At 40.9% G+C, this 21507-nt stretch overlaps 2 protein-coding genes across 5 annotated transcripts; one reads left to right on the forward strand and one right to left on the reverse strand.

The window, feature by feature from the left end:
- The first annotated feature begins 210 nt into the window (after positions 1-210).
- LOC115727191 (transcription factor bHLH112-like) lies at positions 211-3411 on the forward strand. Its single transcript, XM_048276600.1, has 7 exons — positions 211-772; positions 1076-1661; positions 1764-1877; positions 2042-2107; positions 2241-2306; positions 2438-2488; positions 3071-3411. The coding sequence occupies exons 1-7, from the start codon at positions 414-416 to the stop codon at positions 3224-3226; spliced, it is 1398 nt and encodes a 465-aa protein (XP_048132557.1). The 5' UTR covers positions 211-413; the 3' UTR covers positions 3227-3411.
- Positions 3412-8616: 5205 nt separating this feature from the next.
- Positions 8617-21178, reverse strand: LOC115733948 (G-type lectin S-receptor-like serine/threonine-protein kinase At1g11410). Of its 4 annotated transcripts, XM_048276085.1 has the most exons (8): positions 19666-21178; positions 19414-19539; positions 18935-19212; positions 18676-18865; positions 18318-18555; positions 18044-18194; positions 17905-17933; positions 8617-8958 (listed from the first exon to the last, which is right to left on the reverse strand). In XM_048276085.1, exons 1-8 carry the CDS (start codon positions 20933-20935, stop codon positions 8715-8717), a joined length of 2526 nt encoding a protein of 841 aa, XP_048132042.1. In that variant the 5' UTR covers positions 20936-21178; the 3' UTR covers positions 8617-8714. The 4 variants fall into 4 exon arrangements, with proteins under 4 accessions (XP_048132042.1, XP_048132043.1, XP_048132041.1 ...); XM_048276086.1 differs by lacking the exon at positions 17905-17933 and having other exon boundaries at positions 8617-8987; XM_048276084.1 differs by lacking the exon at positions 8617-8958 and having other exon boundaries at positions 17277-17933.
- Between the last annotated feature and the right edge of the window lie 329 nt (positions 21179-21507).

The following is a 21507-nucleotide window of genomic DNA, read 5'->3' on the forward strand; positions in this document are numbered from 1 at the left end:
ATTCTTATGACCAAATGCCCTCATTACATAGTCAAGAAGTTTTGATAAACAATTGCGCAGGAGAATGAGATAGGTACAAACCAAAAAAGTAAGAGAGGCAGAGTAAATTATGGAAAGCTAGCACAATTAAAGGAAGAGAGAGAGAGAGAAAAAAAAAACTAAATTATTCCGATTCAAAAATTCCATTTCTCTGACTTGTCCCATCCCCCTGAAATGTCAACCAGGTTCCGGTCTCTTCCAATGTCCTTACCGTTCCCTTCATATATATAAATAGCCCCTCACGCTTCTCATAATTCATTCTCACACACAATTGAGAAAGAGAGATAGAGAGAGAGATACAAAAGGACTAACAGTATAGATAGTCGCAAGGGTTAGTCGATATTAAATCCTATATTCATCGAGTCATTCCGGCGATGGCGGAGAATTTCCAGGCCGGGATATGCGGCGAGAGCTGGTGGAGCTCGCTCAGGGGCGTGCCTTTTGTGGGCGGTGCGTCGCCGTGCTCGGCGGTAGCCAACGACGGGGGAGGGTTTGGTTGGGCGGCAGCGGCGGCCGACATGGCAATGAGCAACGTCAGAGCGAGATCTTTTGAGCACAATGATTCCTCGCTCTCCTCCGGTGGCTCCATGGTCTTCGAGTTCAACCACTACAAGGCTCAGCCGCTGAGCGCCGTGCGTGGCTGCAGCAGAAGCGAGCTGGTTGTCCCCGACGTGCAGCTCACGGGATTCGGGATCTCATCGCCGCTGACCCCGGATTGGAACCAAGCCTTACTGTAAGTTTATATGGTTGTCATGATAAGTATTTTGATTTCTATACAACAGTCTTTATGAGTTTTACTCTCTCTCTCTCTCTCTCTCTATTATTTATTTTTTTTCACTAAGTAGGGTCTAATTTGCAGTGAAAGTCATCTCATGAGATCGTTTGATTTCAACCATACAATTATTAGATTGACATGTAATTCAACACAAGCATGTTCTTTCCCACTGATTTAGCTCATAACCATTTAAGCTTCTTTCAACTTGAATTTAACTAATACAACACAGAACTTATGATATAATCTGCGGCCGTATCGCAGTGGTGGCGGCGGAAAATTTGCTCAGAGCAATTATTGTTCGATATTGAACGAAGACATGGGTTCAAGAATCCAGAAGGAATGGAGCCCCAGAAGATATTCAAGTTGTGTGGTTGAAGATTCCTCCATCAATGGGTTCAAGCAAATAAGTCAAGAATTCTCTTCGGACCAATCTGAACTGACTTCCATCACAACCAGCGCGACCACCGTGGCCACCTGCGAGGGTTTCTCAGCTGGGTTTCCGATGGGATCGGGACTGTCCGGTGGAGGGTTGTATGGATTCCCTTTGATACAAAGCTTACTTGACGAGCCCACAGGTTTTCAGCCCCAACATCAATCCCTCCTGAACAGCCCAGCGCGGTCGGTGAACAACTTCTCTCAGACCAATAGCTCCGATGATCAATCGCCCCCTTCTTTCGCCAAACTGTCGCCCCTCTTGAAATCCTCGTCTGCGAATCGCCAACCTAATAGGTTGCCGTTGTCTAACATCGCCATGGCTTCGACGCCAATGAATAACTTGGATTGGACCGCTACATCACCTCCTACGATATATGATCAAAAACCAAGTTGTGCTCAGCTAAACACCAAGGTACAGATCTTAACCCATTTGATACCAACGTTAGATAACTTTCATGTAATACTCTTTACCAGGAACTATATTCACGTGAAGAGAGATTTTCTGATCTTGTAGAGAAATTGCGATGACACACGGGAAGTGGATTCCGCTGGAAAGAAAAGCAGCTCTACCGAACCCGGGTTCAAAAGGCCTAGAATCGAAACCCCGTCGCCGTTGCCGACTTTTAAGGTGAGACGATAACATTTTCTTGATCTTTTGAAATTCTTGTTCTTGGAGGAGCAACCAAGCTTGCAAGTGATGTCCTTTTCATTTTATGGCGAAAGCATTCTGCAACTTGTTGGCACGAGAAAGTGAAGAGAAGATAACGAGTTACCATCGCATTTTGTTATCAGGTTCGGAAAGAGAAGCTAGGGGACCGAATCACTGCGTTGCAGCAGTTGGTTTCACCTTTTGGAAAGGTGAATTATTGGATTTTTCCTCACACTTTTCTGTTTTTAATGGTGTTATTTTTTTCTTTGGCTGAAGTTGCATTTTTGCGAAAGTACATTAAATTGGAAGAACAGAAGTTGATGTTTCGTTAAATTTGTGCAGACTGATACAGCATCTGTTCTTCATGAAGCCATCGAGTACATCAAGTTCTTACATGATCAAGTCCATGTAAGCCCAGTCCCCTCTTTTCCTTTCATTATACTTTAGAAGTGAATCCTAAACTGGACATGGAGCTGTGATAAGTATACATTCGAAGTCAAGTTATGTTGATGGTTGGTCCTGTGCGTTTGTGCTTTCAGGTTTTGAGTACTCCATACATGAGAAATGGAGCTCCCATTCAGCATCAACAGGTAAATTAACAAAATTACCTAAGTTTCACATCAATCTCTTTACTAGCTTTATATTATCTTGTCTGGTGTACACTACCTATGCCCAAATAATTTCCACAATAGCGTGACACAGGTGTCGGAAAACTTATCTTGTTCGCACAAGTAATTCTTCATAGATCTTCGATTTACACATTAGAATTGTCATGATAAATGCTGCTGGTGTGTGGATGCACTGTTCACTTAAGTTGTCTCTTAGGGCGTGTATGACAACACTTATGGAGCAGAAAGCTATCTGGTAACCCAACTTTTGGAGCATAAATCCAACTTTTTGTCAGAAGTTGATTTTGGAAAGTAGAAAAATCAACTTCTGTTCAAAAGCATAAATCCAACTTTTAGCCAAAAGTTGATCTCTAGAAGTAGAAAAACCAACTTCTGCCTAGAAGTAGAAGTAGAAAATTAACTTGAATTTCTGGCTAGTAGTTAATTTCTAGAGCAGAAATCTTGCCATGCGTGTCCTTAGTTCACCTTTTTTGAATTTCCATGTTAGGCTAAGTAACATATAGTTCCACGCAGTAACAGATACATACTATATGGTTTTTGCAGGGTCTTGATAAACTGAAAGATTATACATCAGAAGGGCCAAAGCAAGACTTAAGGAGCCGAGGGCTATGCTTGGTGCCAATCTCAAGCACATTCCCAGTGGCTCATGAGACCCCGGTTGATTTTTGGACTCCAACATTCGGAGGAAGTTTCAGATAGAGACGGAAAGAGAGAAGATAGAAGGCAAGCAACGAGTTGACTCGTTACACGGGTAGCTGACTCAACAGACCAACAAGGAAGAATCTGACTCCAACCCCAACAAGAAAAAGAAGGGTTCAGAAAAGATGTGTATAACATAAACTTCAGTTTTTAGTAAAGACAGAGAAGCTGCATTGCTTTTGTTTGGCTCTGCCAGTCCTGGAAACCCCACAGAAGCATATAAATAGAAAAAGCTAAACAAGCAAAACCAAATGTGCAAAAAGGAAGATACATAACCGAGAGAGAGAGAGAGAGAGAGAGAGAGAGAGAGAGAGAGATGGACATAGAGATAATGAAGAGACAGTGATGGTCCACAGAAAAAGAGAAGAGAATAATGGTGGGGGGCATGGAATGATTAGCAACCATTGGAGAGCAAGAAGAAGCAAAAGGAGGAGGAGAAGAAGAAAGAATATTGCTGAAGAAAAAGTTGTGGTTAGGAACAGGAACAGGTGTTAGATTTCAACCCGAAAAGCTGACCTTTTAGATCAAAACAAGTTAGAATAATTTCAGTTGTTATATATTATTAGCTTTAATCAAATGTTCATAGTGGGAAGCTGAATTTGAGCAGGAGATGGGGGGGTCTGCTGCTGTGCCTCTCTATCTTGCTCCTACCCTCATCTTTTGTACGATAGTCTCGGTACCGCCTTTTACTTAATCCGTTTTGTTTTATTTGGAAATCTGAAGAAGAAGAAGAGATAGAGTTCAAGATAATCGGGAGAGTGAGCTGCGGAGATTAAATTAACTCTATGATTGTCTGGAATCGGAGAGTGGAAGTCATAGGGCGGCCCACTTGCTGCCTTACTTTTCTAGGGTTTCATGATATCATGAGAAACAACCATGACAAGCATGCGCTTCTACATGCTTTCTTTTTGCCCATTATGACGTGATAAGCATGCAAAGTGTGGTTTTAATGGAGCAATGGAAAGCATTTCCAATGAGATATACATCCCGATAAAACGTTACGTCCACATATCGTCCAGTTAAGACAGCTGGAAAATTGTCGTAAATAAGAGAGATTTTTGATTTCTCGAATTTTATCCAATCGTATATTTTATGGACACCATTTTCATTCGGTTGCCGCGCATTTTTCTACAAAATTTCACGACTTGACAATTTGAGAAATATAAGACCGACGGATGATATGTCGCTACATGTCATGATAAGGGCACTCATGGGAACATACAAAAGATAAAAGGGGAAAAAGAAATCTCGGTGAACGAGCTCATTTTTCAAAGAAGAATCGATTATGTAACAGTTTTTGAGCCACTGTAAAATTAACAATCTATTTTGGGCAAAAAAAAAAAAAAATCAAAAGTTTTTATGTGGTCCGCTCTTTTAAGAGTTTATGACTCATAACATATTGTTATTTTTATAGTAACCCAAAAACGGTTATGCTAGCAAATCTCTATCTGAAAAACCCAAAATTAACTTGCCTTCAAGACTACAACTACTTCATAAGGTAACCCATAGGGTGTGTTTGTTTCGGATAAATCTCATGATAACGGAAAACGTGCTTTGTGGAAACCATTTTCAAGGAATATGTCTTTCCCTTTTCAGATTTTGGGAATTCATTTTCCTTACTTTAAGCGTACATTTTTTTTATATTATATATGGCTTCCGTTGACTAATTATTTTTAGTAAACCAAAAGCATGAAAATGCGAAAAACTAGTTCAGATTTTTCCATTCAAAGAAACATATCCTTAATCAGTATTAGAAATGGTATCCCTATCGTACTAACTATTTTAGAGCAGTAATGTGATAATATGCCTCAACTATGAAAAGAAGGTACTTACAATGTTGTACCTTTTAAAGTTGTTTGGCGAACTTCGACCAAAAAAACAGAAAGATGTTTGGCAAACGTCCACCTCAACAACTATAACATCTCCAAGTTTATAGCAGTTTCTATGAAGTTGCCTAACTTTGAGGTGCTTAAATTTCGAGAATTGTATGACTAAACTTATTATTTAGAGCGCTTTAGAAAATCAGTATAGATTAACACAGTTAGAGTTTAGCCACAACTATACCAAACTTATTATTTGAATGAACTCGAAATTATCTCTTTTTTCTCGACAAGATGAGTAACGAAGAGCATAAAAGAAAATGTTTCCTAAAACAATTATGAGACTCTTGATGTCACAAAGCTTCGACTCTTGTCCTCACCCCTATTGCCATGCCCAAATTTTGCATGTCGTCGCCATTGCAAAATTCACGATTTGGTCACTCGCCTCTGCCGTTACAGTACGACCATTGCTCTTCTCCTTGCCTCTACCGTTATGGCATGACCATTGCTATTCTCCCCTAGATCCCAAGCATAACGAGTGCAATGACAACTCCTGCTACGTGGCGGCGGGCTTGGCATGGGGTAGGGACAAGCACGAGTCTACTTGAAGCTTTGAGGCACCAGGAGAGTTTGAAAACACTTCAAGTTGCAACAAAAGTATCTGCTCAATGAAGGTGGGAGAGTGAGTTGAGTTTTCATTTAAGGGTATTCGGGTCGACTACTTACAAAGGAACGATTTTAGTAATAAATGGGTTGGAAATAGCGCCTCTAACACATATACGTGTTTTTCTATTCTAAATTATCATTTATCGACGTCAATGCTGTCTAATTAAAACTGACTACTTTGACATGTTAGTGCAATCAAAGATGCTTCTAGGCATTTTATTCTTCGTTTTGCATGGACCGTCTAATAAATAAGTCTAATTGATGCGTATAAACATATAATACATAGTGCCAAAGATATGGACAGGTGAGCAAGCACTTGAAGTCCATGAAGAAGATTAAAATAGAAGACTTAACTCGGACAACCGACAATGAAGTGACTAATCATGAACAATGAACATCAAATAACTATTAAAATTTCTTATAGATTGGAATCTTCCAGCGGCCTATCATTTTTATACTCTTAATTATTCTCTAAAGCATCGGGATCAGTATTTCTTTTCGCTCTCGAGTAGTGCAATTCAAGGAATTCAATTCTTTCTTTTTCTTTTTTATTTTCCCCCTAATTCCCTCGCATCAAGTTTCGATAATGTTTTAATTCTAGTCCAAACTTTTTTTTTGGTGGTTTCATAAATAAACATCAACTTTTAATTCGTTCAAGTTTTGGCCCGAACCTTTTTTTTTTCTCATAAAAACAGAAAAAACTTTCAGTTGGTACCCAAATTTTGACCCCCATCAAGTTTTCATCCATAGATGCTATTAAACACTGGGCATTTTTTTAATATACATACCTACGTGTCATTCTACTTAATGGGGATATATTTGGGTACCAACTACAAGTTTGCGCCATTTCCGGAAAAGAAGAAGAAGGTCGGGCCATAATTGAGATCCGAATTTAAATTGGTGTTTTATACGAAATGAAAAAGCGTAAGGTCAGAATAGAGACCCAATCCAAAGTTAATGTTTTTTTATGAGACAAAAAGAGTTCGGGCTAGAATTGGAATTGAATCTAAAGTTAATGTATTTTAAGAGAAATGAGACTATTTTTTTTTCCTAGCCTAATTAAGTCAAAAGATGATTTATAGAAAGAATAATGAAAAGCGGCAAGAAAAAAAAAAGCAGCATATTGGTATCATTGTCGTGTTAAATAAAGTAAGACTCAAAGTCGCTGTCCAAGCAGCTACAATTATATATGCTTCGATGGGAGAGACTTTGCCTTTACTTTGTCTTGGCTAATCAGTGGCAAAACAACGCTGAGTTTGTAGCTTCTACGACAAGATTGTTTCCTTGAAAAAAAGGGGTTTCTCTTTCTCTTTGTCCCTTTGAATCTGATCCATTAGGTCTTCTTCCAAACACAAATATTTTTATTTAGGGAGCTGTTATCCTGACAATTTGACAATATTATCATTATTTCTGACCTTACGATTTTCTAACTAATGAGTATTTTATGCAAAATAGGCAGTGATAGTATGTGGATCTACGGTAAAAAATAACTGGAAGTACTATCAGACTGTTAGGGAAACATTTTCATTTTATTTTTAACTATGCTCAAGGAGGATCTGCATAGCTCCAAATGGGGGAAATAGTTTTAGAAACTTTCACAATATAAAATGGCAGTGTAAAGATATTAATTTGCTAAAATTCTAATGCTGCACATATAACACAGTCTGAACTTACTTTTATACATTATGACAAAAAAAAAAACCTTAATATTATACATGTAAATGCTGTAGCTCCATTTGGTTGTTATGTCGCACCGGTCCTGTGCGTGATGAGCAAGAAGCATCTAATGAATTGAGTATATATGCTAAACTAAATCTTGACTGTTTAATCTGATGGGTATCAGGTGGGTTCCACGCGGATCCCACCAAGTCTGACGGTTCGGATTGACTTAGTAAATGTAATACACTCGCTAAATAACTCTTTGACTTTTTGATGCATAAAATATTTTGTGCCTTTGGTTTAGTACTCAGATGTGCAGAAAAAGTGTCAAAAAAATCCTAAACATATTGCATTGGTGTCAATTCAGTTATAAACTTTTTATTGGTGCAAATTTAGCCCTAAACCTTTTGCATTTGTGCTAATTAAGTTTATTCCAATTATGGCAGGAAATCGCTATTGTGGATGCCGATCGTCCTATGTGGTACGCTTGGCGTTGACGTGCACATTTTTTAAATATTTTTTAATACTATTTTATAATTTTAATAATATTTTTGGTTTATTCTGTTTCTTTTATGTACAATTCTCTTTTTATTGAGGACCGACAAGGGTTGCCTGCAGACCATAGGCGACCCTTGCCGGCATTGCGTAAGGGTGTGGCCGGCACCGAGCCAAGGCGTCGCAGCCCTTGTTGGCTCCTGGCGAAATCTTTAAGCTCCTTAAGTTGCACGAGGCTAAAGGAGTAAATTAATCCTTATATCATGAGTAATTATATTTTGTACACCAAATTACGTGAAAATCAAGCAATTACAACGCTCATGTCCAAATAGTTTTACTTCTCTAAGGATTTTTATAGGAAAAAACATCGAAAGAGAATCCTTCTTGAAAAAAAAAGAAAAAAAAAAACTCTTTTAGGCCACTATTCTATTTTTTTTTTCTCATTACTTTCCATTAGTAATCACATCCTGTACCCCAAATTACATGGATATTTAGTTTTACAAGGTACAGACGGTCCGTCCTTTCCGGCAAGGAACGATAGAATCGTCCTTGGGAAGTATGATTAATTCGTTCCAACAAGCACTAATTCCGAACAAAGTATGACACTCATTTGAAACTTTCATCACCCGCATGTCCCATCACTAATGTCTAATCTGTCGATACAAGTTGGACTCTATTTTCGCAGAAGTTACAATACTGACCTGGTTATCTTCTTAGCATCCGAGGAGCTCACCTTTTGGTAAATTTCTGTTTTGCTGCGTGGGAATGGTCTATCCGATTCGAAACATAGGATGACGAAACCATGGCCACATCGAGTCCGATCACCCGACCCTCGAGGTCGGTTATGGTTACCTCGTTCTTAGAAGCTCCCGCAATCGGTGGAAGTCGAGAATGTTGCCGCTTCTGTTCAAAACGAAAGCGGGCTTATTGGGAGAGGCAAGAGCTGCTTCATTACCCAACATTAAGACAATGCCCAACATGGGTGGCTGGTCTGCCGCGTGTTCTTGCGCGCACAATAGGCCGGTTCGGATCCTTCTCGAAACCTGACGAGAGTTGTAGGGTTGGGCCATTAATGGATCAACTATGTCTGAGGATTTTCCTTCTTTCGATAAGTTCCAAACCCACAAAAGTTGAAGGTAACTATATCTTACAGAGATTAAGCAATGAGATCTGATTTCAAGAAGCAGCCGAAGGTAAATGAGGGTGAAGGAATTTTTCGTTCTATGTTCTTACATGTGCTATTAGATTCAGACATGCACTGTCATTGGAGAAATCAGTGTTCCTCTTGCCACTGACTATTTCCAGTAATATGTATATGACACCGAAGCTGAAAAAATCGGATTTGGTCTAGTATAATCCTTGCATTGCGTTGTATTCTGGAGACATGTAACCACTACACAAAAATGAACAACGTTAATATCTCAGCACATATAATCAGTTTGTATCTCTCCCCTTATTGAGTGCGCTGTTTGAGTTGGGTAGATAGCATAGAACAACCTACTATGTTCTGACCACCCTGTTCGTATTTGCTTCGCTCTGGTCTTCTCCAAACATTTTAGCCATCCCAAAATCAGAAATTTTCGGGTTCACTGCAGCATCGAGGAGGACATTGCTTGCTTTGAGATCTCTATGTATGATTTTAGGTCTTGAATCTTGGTGAAGACACAAAACTCTTCAGGCAATTCCGAGAGTAATTTCAAAACGTTGGTTCCAATCAAGGGTTGTCCTGTTTGCTTCATCTGTGACCCAAAGCCGGGAAAAAAGAATTTACTGGCGGGTTTGTCATGAAATCGTTGCTGATGGTGAGGCGTTTCAGCAATTAGATTAGCATGAAGAGGGAAAAAGGTGAGGCCATACTGAAAATGAAGCAGACCAAACTTTAGTTAGGCAAGTACTCGTTTATCAACATCCTCTCGTCTTGACTGATGCGACAGCCAAAAAGCCTCACGAGATTCCTGTGTTGGAGTTCGGCTATAAGCATGACTTCGTTCTTGAATTCCTGACTTCCTTGTCCTGAACTCTTCGGTAACCTCTTCGCAGCTACTCCCTGTCCACTGGCCAACCAACCCTGTAAATTTCGTCTCGCCTTCAGACATATCCATGAAAACTACCCTGTCCACCTTGTTTCTCAGTTCAGGCTTTCTTGAGGAAACCCGATTGTTGACCTCATACTTATACATCAACTATCTTGGACACCTGAGACTAAAGTAGAAAGGGAGATCTAAGGGTTTTAGTATTAGGACATGGTATAGCACCTTGTAGACTGGACCGAATCCTCCTTGTCCAAGCTTGTTCATTTGAGGCGAAATCGATCTATCATACAAGACTGACTGTGCTATTGCAACAGTACATGGCAGTGACAAAAATATGAGCAAGTTAGAATGTCCTACTTATTTTCCTTCTCTAGGATTACCCCTAAGTCATCCGGAAGTCTCGCCCTCCACCCTGAGACCTCTCTTGTATCCATGAAATCTCTGTACCCCATCAATCATCCACTTCCTCTTGTAAAATCTGCATCGGCATAAGCCGTGCATGAACAACTCCTCAAGCATTCACTTTCACACTCCTGTGAAGTACTATTCATGTCGAAAGATGTGACCGAAGAGTCTGGCACTTTTACATTGGCTACGTTTACAAACCCTTCACCATTCCGACAAACCGATTCTTCCTCATGGACCCACCTATACTGTCTCTCGTGCTCCAATTGTTCGGGGCCTTAGGGGTAAACCCGGGTAGGCACTTGCACTCAATGCAGTCCATGCTATCAGAATGACAGTTTCATTGCCACCACAATGCCCATAGGAGTCACATTGGTCCTCTGGTTTGGTGAATAAATTATCCACTCACTCAATGAATATTTTTTGTTTAGGGCCTGGGGTCGTTCACGAATTTTATGTGCAGTAAATGACTAAATGGTACGTAAACTGCACTTGTGGTTGGAGAATCGCAATGTTCCTGTCGAACACTAACCTTTCTTTTGTAAACCAGGATTTACGAACTTCCTTCTAGCTTTCTTTTCGAAGTTCCTAGCCATGGTTTTCAACCCATGTGAGCAGTCACACACTTCCGGACTCTTGAACCGATCCCCTTGCCAAGATCGATTAGTTAAAAACATCTGACACCAGGACGACCTCATCGGCATCAATTATGAAGCTAAAGTTGAACCATGAGGAGTGCTCTATGGCAGAAATCCCATTCAATCTGTCTGTGTTCCAGGGGCTTGATTGCCATAACAGAACCTGATTTTTGTACAAGGTTAAGTGCGGGAAGCCACTGGGGTTGATTTAATAAGTCGTTCCTGTTCTGGGGTCATCCTGAGACTTCCAAGACGTTAGGATTCTATATAGGCCACTGGTACGGTTGAGCCCAAGAGTCATGGAGGGGAGCAAAGTATCAGTAGGATGGTCGAAACTCTGCCAAAACACCTGAACTTTTCTTGCCATCCTCAAACAGAACAAGATTGCCCGAATCCAAAACTTGAGCTACACAGTCACTCGCCACCGAAGATGACGAAAGATTGCTGCCCCGAACGGAGATGCTTCTCTTTGTGTCAGTAGCGTATGAGATCCCCCAGCTCATTGATACTGAGATGTCCTGAAGTATCTTTGACAGGGTTGTGCCGGTAGGTGACCCACACCACCGTTTCCTCAGGAATTTTTTTGTGCCAAAAGCCTAAGTACCTATGGCTAGAATTGCCAGGGCTAAAGAAGCCGAAAGCAAAATCTCCACCACTGGCTAAATTAGAACCTCTCTCCTCCGGACAGTGAATCCGAGTTTGAGACCGACTGCTCAGTCTTAGCTCAGGCGATATTAAGCTCCCACCAGCTCACGTGCCAAGTTTTCTATTGCCCTAGAGAAGCGGAGTCGGTCGCGGATTGGGTGGCTAAAAATCATAGGCAAAATGCCTTATGTCAAAACTGGCTTTCCTCCCGTCCCCTAACTCTTTGGAAGCTATTATGTACCGAAGCCCATCCTTTGGGTTTCCCTTCTTGAAACAGTTCAACGAATTTTTTTTTTCCTGACCAAAAACACAAAAAGAAAGAAGGCAGAATTCGACTGGGGTAAACGATTTCATGTAATTCAAGGTATTGCAAGGGGGATTTTCTACCTGCATCAAGATTCTTGCCTTAGGGTCATGCATCGAGAATTAAAAGTAAGCAATATTCTCTTGGATGGAAAGATGAGCCCGAAATGTTTCGGGGTGGCACGAATGTTCGAGGGCACTTTAGTTTTGGTGAACACCCACAAAATTGTTGGCAGCATTACAATCTCCTTTCCTATGTAAGTGCGAGGAATGCAGTCTCGAGTGACCTTCTATAATCTTTTTGGCTATGTATGCGCCTTACGATCTCTAATTCTTACAGGCATGGCAATTGTGGAGCGAAGATACTGGACTATACCTAACAGATGAAGCAATTGTTCATACTTGTTCGCCATCGGAAGTGATGAGATGCATTCAGGCAGGGCTTCTATGTGTGCAGGACCACACAACGGACGGACCCCCAACATGTTATCAGTATTTCTGATGCCGAGTGATGAATCAGATCTTCCTCACATTGACCTTCAAAAGTAAAATTCCAAGTCAAAATATCGAGTCACGATTGGAAAACATCTTCTCCACAAACTACATCACGAATTCCATCGTTGAAGGAAGATGATGACTAATATTATCCGGGAAAAGTATACTAGAAGTGCCATAACTTTTGTACAACATTCACTTGAGTGCCATAACTTTTAAAACGTTCACTTAAGTGCTATAACTTTCAAAAATCGTTCACTTGAATGCCATGTTGACGTGGCAGCTGAAAAAGCTGACATGACACGCCGGAAAAGTTACTATAGCACTGAAGTGAACGATTTTGCTCTGACATAACATTCAAGTGAACGATTTTTAAAAATTATGACACTTAAGTGAACGTTTTGAAAGTTATGGCATTCAAGTGAACGCCGTATACAAGTTATGACACTTCTAATGTACTTTTCCTAACATTGTCCTTTTAGTTTTCATACACTTGTATTGTTCTGTGCTGAAGGTCAGTGCCCACTCAATTGAGAGACCTCAAAATTTCACACTTCCATGAACTAATGATCAAAATTCTGCACTTAATTTTCACATAGATCTGTATGTACACTATTAATTGGGTTTATGTATATTTATGAAAGGAGTCGTTTTCAAAGTTCATAAGCTCATAAGATGAAAGAATTCAAGTGAACCTCTGAGAATCACTTGACCCGTACTTCGAATAAGCGCGTTCAGGTTAGTTGGCGCGGCATTTCTGCATGAGTCATAAGATTGTCTCCTTGACATGGACTTGATGACCACCAGTGGGAAGATTGCACTGAAAAATAACTAGTTATCTTTTGAATGATAAAAGACTAAGCAGCTTCTGGGAGGTTACACGGGACTGAGTAACCTTTCGAAAGACTTCTAGCCATTTCATTGTGATGACCCAGACCCCATAAAGTACGGAGGGACGGGTCAGTGCAATGCCTTGGCAGTACGTGGCCGAGGCTAAGCGCATATCTTTTGTCCCACATTAGCTAGGGGAGAGTCCTCGAGCTAGTTGATAAGGTTTAGGGTTCTTACTCTGTGTAATGCATTTTAAAGCCGTGATAATTTCGGCCTAAAGCGGATAATATTATACAGTGGTAGCTTCCCAAGGCCCTTTCAGACCTGATTCCCGACCGCGTGCAGCAAGGGCGTTGTGCTCGAAGGAGGGGAGAATGTGACGAGAAAAGTTAAGTGTGATGACCTGGTAAGTACGGTCGAAGGAGGAGAGATCGTGAAAACTAGAATTAATTCATAGGTCGAAGGAGGGGAGAATGTGAAAACTGGAATTAGTTCATAGATAGCTTTAAAGTTAAGTAACTGGAATTAGTTCATAGATAAGCAAAGTTAAGTGTAATGAGGTTATTTATAGATAGCTTGCTTTGGAACTCCAAAGTTAAGTGTGCTAAGGCTAAAACAGTACTTTCTGTCTGTATGCCAAAGGAAAAAACCGTGAGACTCGCTATGGGATAGGACAAAGCGAATAAATACCTCAAGTGAGTTAATCCAGGGATGTCACCTATCGGAAGTGAGATGGCATTATCAGCAGTAATGCTCGAATATCATTGAAAATCTACATGAGCATATCTCCCAAAAGGAACAGATTTATCGATCTCTACTTATGGATCGGGCCATAAGTTCTCTCTCTTTTGAGATTGGACTACGATGTTGCAAATCAAGTTCCGATAAATGCTCGCAAGGTAACTGAGACACTACAAAAGCTTTCTGCCTTTCAGTCTAAATTGTGGATTGTGTTGACGAATTTTTCAAATGGATAGGATATAACTAATGTAATTTTTGGTAACCATTGACTGCTCACATAATTGATAAAAAATTTTCTTTGTGGGTCATGCAATGACATTCCTTTCCTTTCACCCAAAGGACGTAGCCAAAATGTAACCATATATATCAACCAGCTATCGAAATACATATTTGTAGGTACATTTGACAGGAAGAAGGCTTGTTTTCAACTCAGTGAACTTGTATTGCTTCATTTGAGAAAGGAGAGATTTCCGTCTTGTCGAAAGAACAAGCTCATGCTAAGAGCAGATGGTCCATTCAAAGTTCTCGAGAGAATTGGTGACAATGAATACAAGATTGAGCTTATTGGAGAGTTTGGCCTCTCGGCAACTTTTAATGTGAGAGACCTTTCTCCTTATTTGAAAGATGATGGCATGTCAGATTTGAGGTCAAATCTCAAACTACCCTATGGCTTATCGATAGAAACCTTAAGTTCTGATTTGATTTCATCAGCAAGCTCAACGCAATCATTATTCCTTAAAGCCCAAAATGAGTTTGGTCACAACTTACTTTGGTGGATTGAAAATAAAGTTACCAATGTGAAGACTATTGAACAAGAGACTGACTTAGGAGTTACCGTTTCTCCCTTGCTAATTAAGTTCTATTTTACCAAGGCTAGTTGCTGATTTCGACGCACACCAACCACATATCAATGGGAGGCTGTTCTGAGCCATTTCCAAGGATATTTGGTGATCTCCAAAGATGGTTATTTGCTTGTTAAGGCTGGTGGGTGAATTTTGAAAGATGAATCGCAAGGCTGAAGAATCAAGATTGCAAGTCTTCATGTCATTTAGGGCGCGCATGGTAATACTTCTGCTTTAAAAATCAACTTCCGGCAAGAAGTTGATTTTTTTTACTTTTATTTCAGAAATTGATTTTTGATCGGAGAAATTCGTTTGGTAATGGTTGAAAATTTATACTTTTGAAACATTATTAGCACAAAATCTTCTATGAAAAATTATTGTAGGCAGCCAAAAAATTTCTACTTCATTTTTACACTTTTCAAATTCTTTAAAAATACTTTTTATTATTCAAAAATATTATTTAATTTTCAAAAATAAAAATAAAAAATTATTAATTATTTTCTACTCGGAGGCCGGGAGAGGGCGACTAGGTGGAGAGCGGCGGAGGTGGTCAACGATGGTTGACGGAGGTCGGTAGTAGATTGGGGTGGTGGTCGATGGTTGCCGGGGGGGAGGGGGCGAATGTGGTCGGTAGCGGGGGGTCGGCGGTGGAGGTGGTTGGTAGGTGGCTATGGGTGATGGTTGGCGACAAGGGGCGGTTGGCGAGTGGTGACAACCATGGGGGGTGATCATGGGGGCGGTGGGTGGTAGTTGACGGAGGTTTGCGGTGGGCGATGGTCGGCCGGGGGTGGCCGGTAGGGATGGTTGTGGGCGGTGGTCAACGGTGGGTAATAATGGAGGTCGGCGGACATAGTTGAAAAGAGGGTGAGAGCGTAATGAAAAGATGAGTGATGTGAGAAGTACTTCTTGAGTTGAGAAACAATTTTTTTTAACTTCTCAAATTGGAGGAAAAACAAATTCAAAAGTGGAAATTCACTTCAAAAATAAAAAATTTTACCAAACGGATTTTTGCTTTAAAAGTTATATTATCAAACGGATTTTTCCTCTAGAAACACTTCTGGAGCAGAAGTCCACTTTTGAAGTGTTACCATTTGCACCCTTAATGCTTTTCTAGTTACTAGGACTTTAATTGCTTTCTGGTTTCCATGTCTTAAGTATTTAGGGAGTCCCCATGTTTCTTAAATGTTGGTCTAGTCCTCGTATCTTTAATGTTTGTCTATTTCTTATATCCGCATCCCTCTATTAATAGAGGAAGAGTTCTCCACTAACAAAAAATTATGTTCATTGAATGAGAATTTCTTTTCGTGAGTTGAATTGTCTACCATCAGTTTCTTTAACCTTGGAGAGTGTATTCTTGCTCGGTTGTAAGCCGAAAGCCCTTTAGCCTCGGTTGGTGGTTTATCCTCTAGACCTTGGTGGTGAACTTCCCATCCGAATTCCAATATTTGTCCTTGGTTGATGGTGTGTCCTATAAGCCTAGGTGGTGATCGTATTTATCATGCTTTCTCATACCATTTCCTTCCTTCCACACACCTTATTCCCTAAAAACTTTATACACCTGTCCATACATTTAACCAAAAAACCCCCCATTTTAGGAACTACTCGTCCACGCACGCATCACGTATAATCCGTTTTCAAAGCATCTGATAAATAATGGATTATACACGCTAAACTAAATCTTGACTGTTAATCAGGTGGGTACCATGTGGGTACCATGTGGTTTCCAAGCATATCCACCAAATCTGACGGTCCAGATTCGAATTAGTAAATATAATACACGGACTATATAGCACTCCCACGCGACTTAGAAAATCCACAATGCCTTTGGTTCGGTACTTAGATGGGTTTGTCCCCGTCCTTGGGTTCACGACGTTTATATTAGCGTGTCAAAAAAAAAAGAAAGAGCACAAGCCCATGGGCCCATGTCCATGCCTATTAGAAAAGATTCATTTAGAAAATCTTTCGTTTCATTTGCCCTTGTTAATACATGAGAAGTCGAACCTGTATCGTGCATCTAAACCACACATCGAGACTTTTCCTTCGACAACTAAACCAAGCTCCACCGGATTCACTGAGACATTGTTTCCTATTGGTGAGCTTACATGTAAATCACTCAAGTTCATCTAAAATTAACTGATCGGTCTTTGGACCCATGTTCACACACGATTCGACACCAATTTGCTAGAAATTGTCTGCATGACGAAATCTTTAAGCGCCTTGAGTCACATGAGGCAAAGGAGTAAACTAGTCAGTACATCGGTTCCCTAATTGATGATATTCAAAAGGTCCTATGCCATTTCTTCAATGTCTCCAAATAGGTGAAGAGTTGTGCTAGCTATTCTGCTACTGAAGGTGAGCGTTAATGCATGTTAGTTCAGGCGCTTTGGAATCTGTACAGTCAGAAGCTGGAATTGGGACTTGTACGCACAATGTAGATGAAAATAGGTTATCGATATTGAGTTTTACAAGGTACAAACAGTCCGACTTTTCGGGCACGGAATGGTAGAATCGTCATTGGGATCAAGTGAGCGAGTACTAGTATGATTAATTGTTCAAACAAGCACTAATTCCGAACAAATTATGACACTCATTTGAAACTTTCATTATCTGTATCTCCAATCACTAATGTCTATTCTACTCATACAAGTAGTTGTTGCCTAGAGTTCTGCTTTTTAGATAGTTGAACTCTATTTTTGCAGAAGTCACAATGCTGACCTGGTATCTTCTTAGCATCTGAGGAGCTCACCTATAGTAAATTTCTTTTTTTGCTACATTGGAGTGCTTTATGTTATTTGAAGCATAAGATGATGAAACCATGGTCACATTGAGTCCAATCATCGACCCTCAAGGTCAGTTATGGTTACCTCATTCTCAGAAGCTCCTGCAATCTGTGGAAGGTCGAGAATGTTGCCGCTTCGGTTACAAACGAATGCAGGCTTAGTAGGAGAGGCAAGAACTGCCTTGTTACCCAACATTAAGACAATGTCCATCATGGTTGGTCGGTCTGCCGCGTGTTCTTGCAGGCACAATAGGCCGATTTGGATGCTTCTCAAAACCTGACCTGAGTTGTAGGGTTGGGCCATCAATGGATCAACTATATCTGAGTCTTTTCCTTCTTTCCATAAGTTCCAAACCTACAAAAGTTGAAGGTAACATCATTTAGTGATTAGGCAATGAGATCTGATTTCGAGAAGCAGCTGAAGGTAAATCGGTTTGAAGGGAATGTTTTGTTCTATGTCCTTACATGTGCTATCAGATTCAGAGATGCACTGTCATTGTAGAAATCAGTGTTCCTCTTGCCACTGACTATTTCCAGTAACAAGACACCGAAGCTGAAAACATCGGATTTGATCGAGTATAATCCTTGCATTGCGTATTCTGGAGACATGTAACCGCTACACAAAATTGAACAACATCAATTTCTCTGCACATCTAATCAGTTTGTATCTATCCTCTTACTGAGTCCATTGGTTGACTTGGTTGGACAGTATAGAATAACTTACTATAGAACAACTTACTATGTTCCAACCACCCTGTTGGTGTTTGCTTGGATCTGGTCTTCTCCAAACATTTTAGCCATCCCAAAATCAGAAATTTTTGGATTCATCGCAGAATCAAGGAGGACATTGCTTGCTTTGAGATCTCGATGTATGATTTTAAGTCTTGAATCTTGGTGAAGATACAAAACTCCTCGGGCAATTCCAAGAATAATTTTGAAACGTTGGTCCCAATCGAGGGTTGTCCTGTTTGCTTCATCTGTCACCCAAAGCCGGGAAGAAAGAAGTCACTGGCCGTTATGTCATTAAATCAATGCCAATGGCGAGGTGTTTCAGCAATCAGATTAACATGAAGAGGAAAAAGAAGGTGATGCCATACTGAAAATGAAGCAATCCAAACTTTTGTTGGGCAAGTACTCGTAGATTAGCATCCTCTCGTCTCGACTGATGCAACAACCCAAAAGCCTCACGAGATTCCTGTGTTGGAGTTTGGCTATAAGCATGACTTCGTTCTTGAATTCCTGGCTCCCTTGTCCTGAACTCTTCGATAATCTCTTCACAGCTACTTCCTGTTCACTGGGCAAGCACCCCTGAAATATCGGGTCGCCTTAAGACATCCACGAAAACTACTTTGTTACCTTGTTTTTTAGTTCAGGCTTTCTTGAGGAGACCCATTTGTTGACCTCATAGGTATACCTCAACCATCTTGGACAACTGAGACTAAAGCAGATAGGGAGATCAAAGGATTTTAGTGTTAGGACATGGTATAGTACATTGTAGACTGGACCGAATCCTCCTTGTCCAAGCTTGTTCGTTGAGGCAAAATTGTCTGTGGCAGCTCTAATTGTGCTGATATCAAAGAGGGGTAATACTTGATCTTTTATAGTTCCATCTAGCTCCTTTCCAACCGCAGAGCCTGTCACACAAAAAGAACTACGAATCAGTATGAGCCGACACTAGTTGTCATCATCGTGACAAGCTTCTGTGGCTTCATAAGACCCAAATTCTTGAGTCGCTAAAAGCGCCAGAACTTTGGTGCGATACATGTATATATCTGGCTTTAAAAGCAGCAAAAGAAGGGACTGTGGTGTAGCGAGTCCAAGAAACATGCAGATACCTTTTCTTTTCTTTTTCACGAGCACAATGGACACTGCAAGAGAGATTATTGCTGCAGCAGTAACTAACATTATCAAGGTTGCCAACACCTTTCTCCTCGAAAGAAATCCTTTCTTCTGAAACTCAGCTGAGAGGAGAAACTTTTAGTCGATCTATCAGATAAGACTGACTGTGCAATGGCCATCACAACTTAGTAGTGACAGAAATTTGAGCAAATTAGAATCTCATACCGATTTTCCTATTCTAGGATTACCTAGTACATGTGCATCCACGCGCACATATAAGTCTCGACCTCTACCTGAGAACACTCTTGTATCCATCAGGTCTCCGTACCACATCAAGCATCCACTTCCTCCGCTTGTAAAATCTGCATCTGCATAGGCCGTGCATGAACAATTCCTCAAGCATTCACTTTCGCACTCCCTCAAAGTTATATTCATGTAGAAAGATGCGACCGAAGCGTCTGGCACTTTTGCATTGGCTACTTTTGCAAACCCTTCACCGTTCCGACAAACCAATTCTGGATTCTTCCTTACACATCCACCCGAACTGTCTTTCATGCTCCAATTGTTCGGGGACTTGGGGGTAAACCCGGGTAGGCACTTGCACTCATTTTGGTCCGTGCTATCAGAATTACAGTTTCCATTGGCACCGCAATGCCCATAGAAGTCACATTGATCATCTGGTCTGGTTAAAAAATTGATCCACTCACTCTTATTTTCGACCCATATGAACAGTTGCACGATCCCGGACTCTTGAACCACTTCCCTCACCAAGATAGATGAGTTCGAAGTATTTGACACCAGGACGACCTCATCAGCATCAATTCTGAAGCTAAAGTTAGACCATGAGGAATGAGCAGGTATAAATCTGACTCCGTTCGAGGGGCTTGCTCGGCTCAACAGAACGTGATTTTTGTACAAGGTTAATTGCGGGAAACCACGGGGGTTGATCATGAAATAAGTCGTTCCCATACCAGGGTCATCGGGAGACTTCCAAGACGTAAGGATTCTATTTAGGCCACTGGTGCGGTTGAGCCCAAGTTTCATGGAGGGGAGCAAAGTATCAGTCGGATGGTCGAAACTCTGCCAAAGGATTGAACTTTTCTTGCTATCCTGAAACAGAACAAGATTACCCGAATCCAAAAGTTGAGCTAAGCAATCACTCGCCGCCGACGATATCGAAAGATTGCTGCCCCAAACAGAGATGCTTCTCTTAGTGTCGTAGAGTATGAGATTGCCCAGATTGTCGATGCCGAGACGTCCTGAAGTATCTTTGATGGGGTTGTCCCGGTTGGCAACCCACACGACCGTTTTCTCAGGAATTGTGTTGTACCATAACCCTAAGTACCTATGGCTAGGATTGCCAGGGCCAAAGAAGCCAAGAGCAAAATTCCCACCACCAGAGATCAACAGATCACCATCTCTCATTGAGCTCTCTCGTGTAATCAGGTCAGCGGAAATGCAACCTCTATAAAGAACTGATGATATAATTAAGTTGAGAAGGTTGCTAGGCCAATTCATGAGTACAAAAAGCAGACATTAGCATGAATCAAAATGCCCTTTCTTCTAATGGGTGATCACTTTTGGAAGAGAAGAAAATTGAGAAGAAGTTGTTAGATGCATCAAGGTGTTGACCTCCTGGCGTTCAGTCAATCTTGATATCCCTTCTGTGGTTCCTTCTACTAGAACTCCAGACAACGTGTCACAACCATAAGTCGTATAATTATTGCGAGGTGGCAAGGGCATAGCTTCTTTGACCCGCCACGCCAGGGAGGAATCATCAAGTTCATGGGAGAAGTTTGGAGTAAACTTTCCTAGAGATCAAAGCATCACCATCTCTAATAGAACTGCCCCCACCAATCAAGTCAGGGAAAATGCATACACATTAGCGAGGACAGTGGAATAAGACAAAGCATTTGCAGACTAAGATGAGGACTTCACCTGCTCATTGCTCAACAACCTCTATTGAATTTACTTTATTAGGTGGATTCCGTGTGGACGTCTAGGAGTGCTTGTCATTGTCGCCAATCTTGATGGATGGCTTCTCTTTGGCTCCACACACTTCAACTTAGGAACAAGATTGTATCAGAGCA

This window comes from Rhodamnia argentea, chromosome 3, assembly GCF_020921035.1.
Source record: "Rhodamnia argentea isolate NSW1041297 chromosome 3, ASM2092103v1, whole genome shotgun sequence".
Lineage (NCBI taxonomy): Eukaryota > Viridiplantae > Streptophyta > Magnoliopsida > Myrtales > Myrtaceae > Rhodamnia > Rhodamnia argentea.

Coding starts and splice junctions, on each gene's coding strand:
- LOC115727191 (XM_048276600.1), top strand. CDS start 414: ATGGCGGAGAATTTCCAGGCCGGGATATGCGGCGAGAGCTGGTGGAGC. Junction 1,662..1,763: donor GTGCTCAGCTAAACACCAAG/GTACAGATCTTA, acceptor CTGATCTTGTAG/AGAAATTGCGATGACACACG. Junction 2,307..2,437: donor TCTTACATGATCAAGTCCAT/GTAAGCCCAGTC, acceptor TTGTGCTTTCAG/GTTTTGAGTACTCCATACAT.
- LOC115733948 (XM_048276084.1), bottom strand. CDS start 20,935: ATGAATTGGCCTAGCAACCTTCTCAACTTAATTATATCATCAGTTCTT. Junction 19,540..19,665: donor CGTGGATGCACATGTACTAG/GTAATCCTAGAA, acceptor TTCTCCTCTCAG/CTGAGTTTCAGAAGAAAGGA. Junction 18,866..18,934: donor AGCCTGAACTAAAAAACAAG/GTAACAAAGTAG, acceptor CCCAGTGAACAG/GAAGTAGCTGTGAAGAGATT.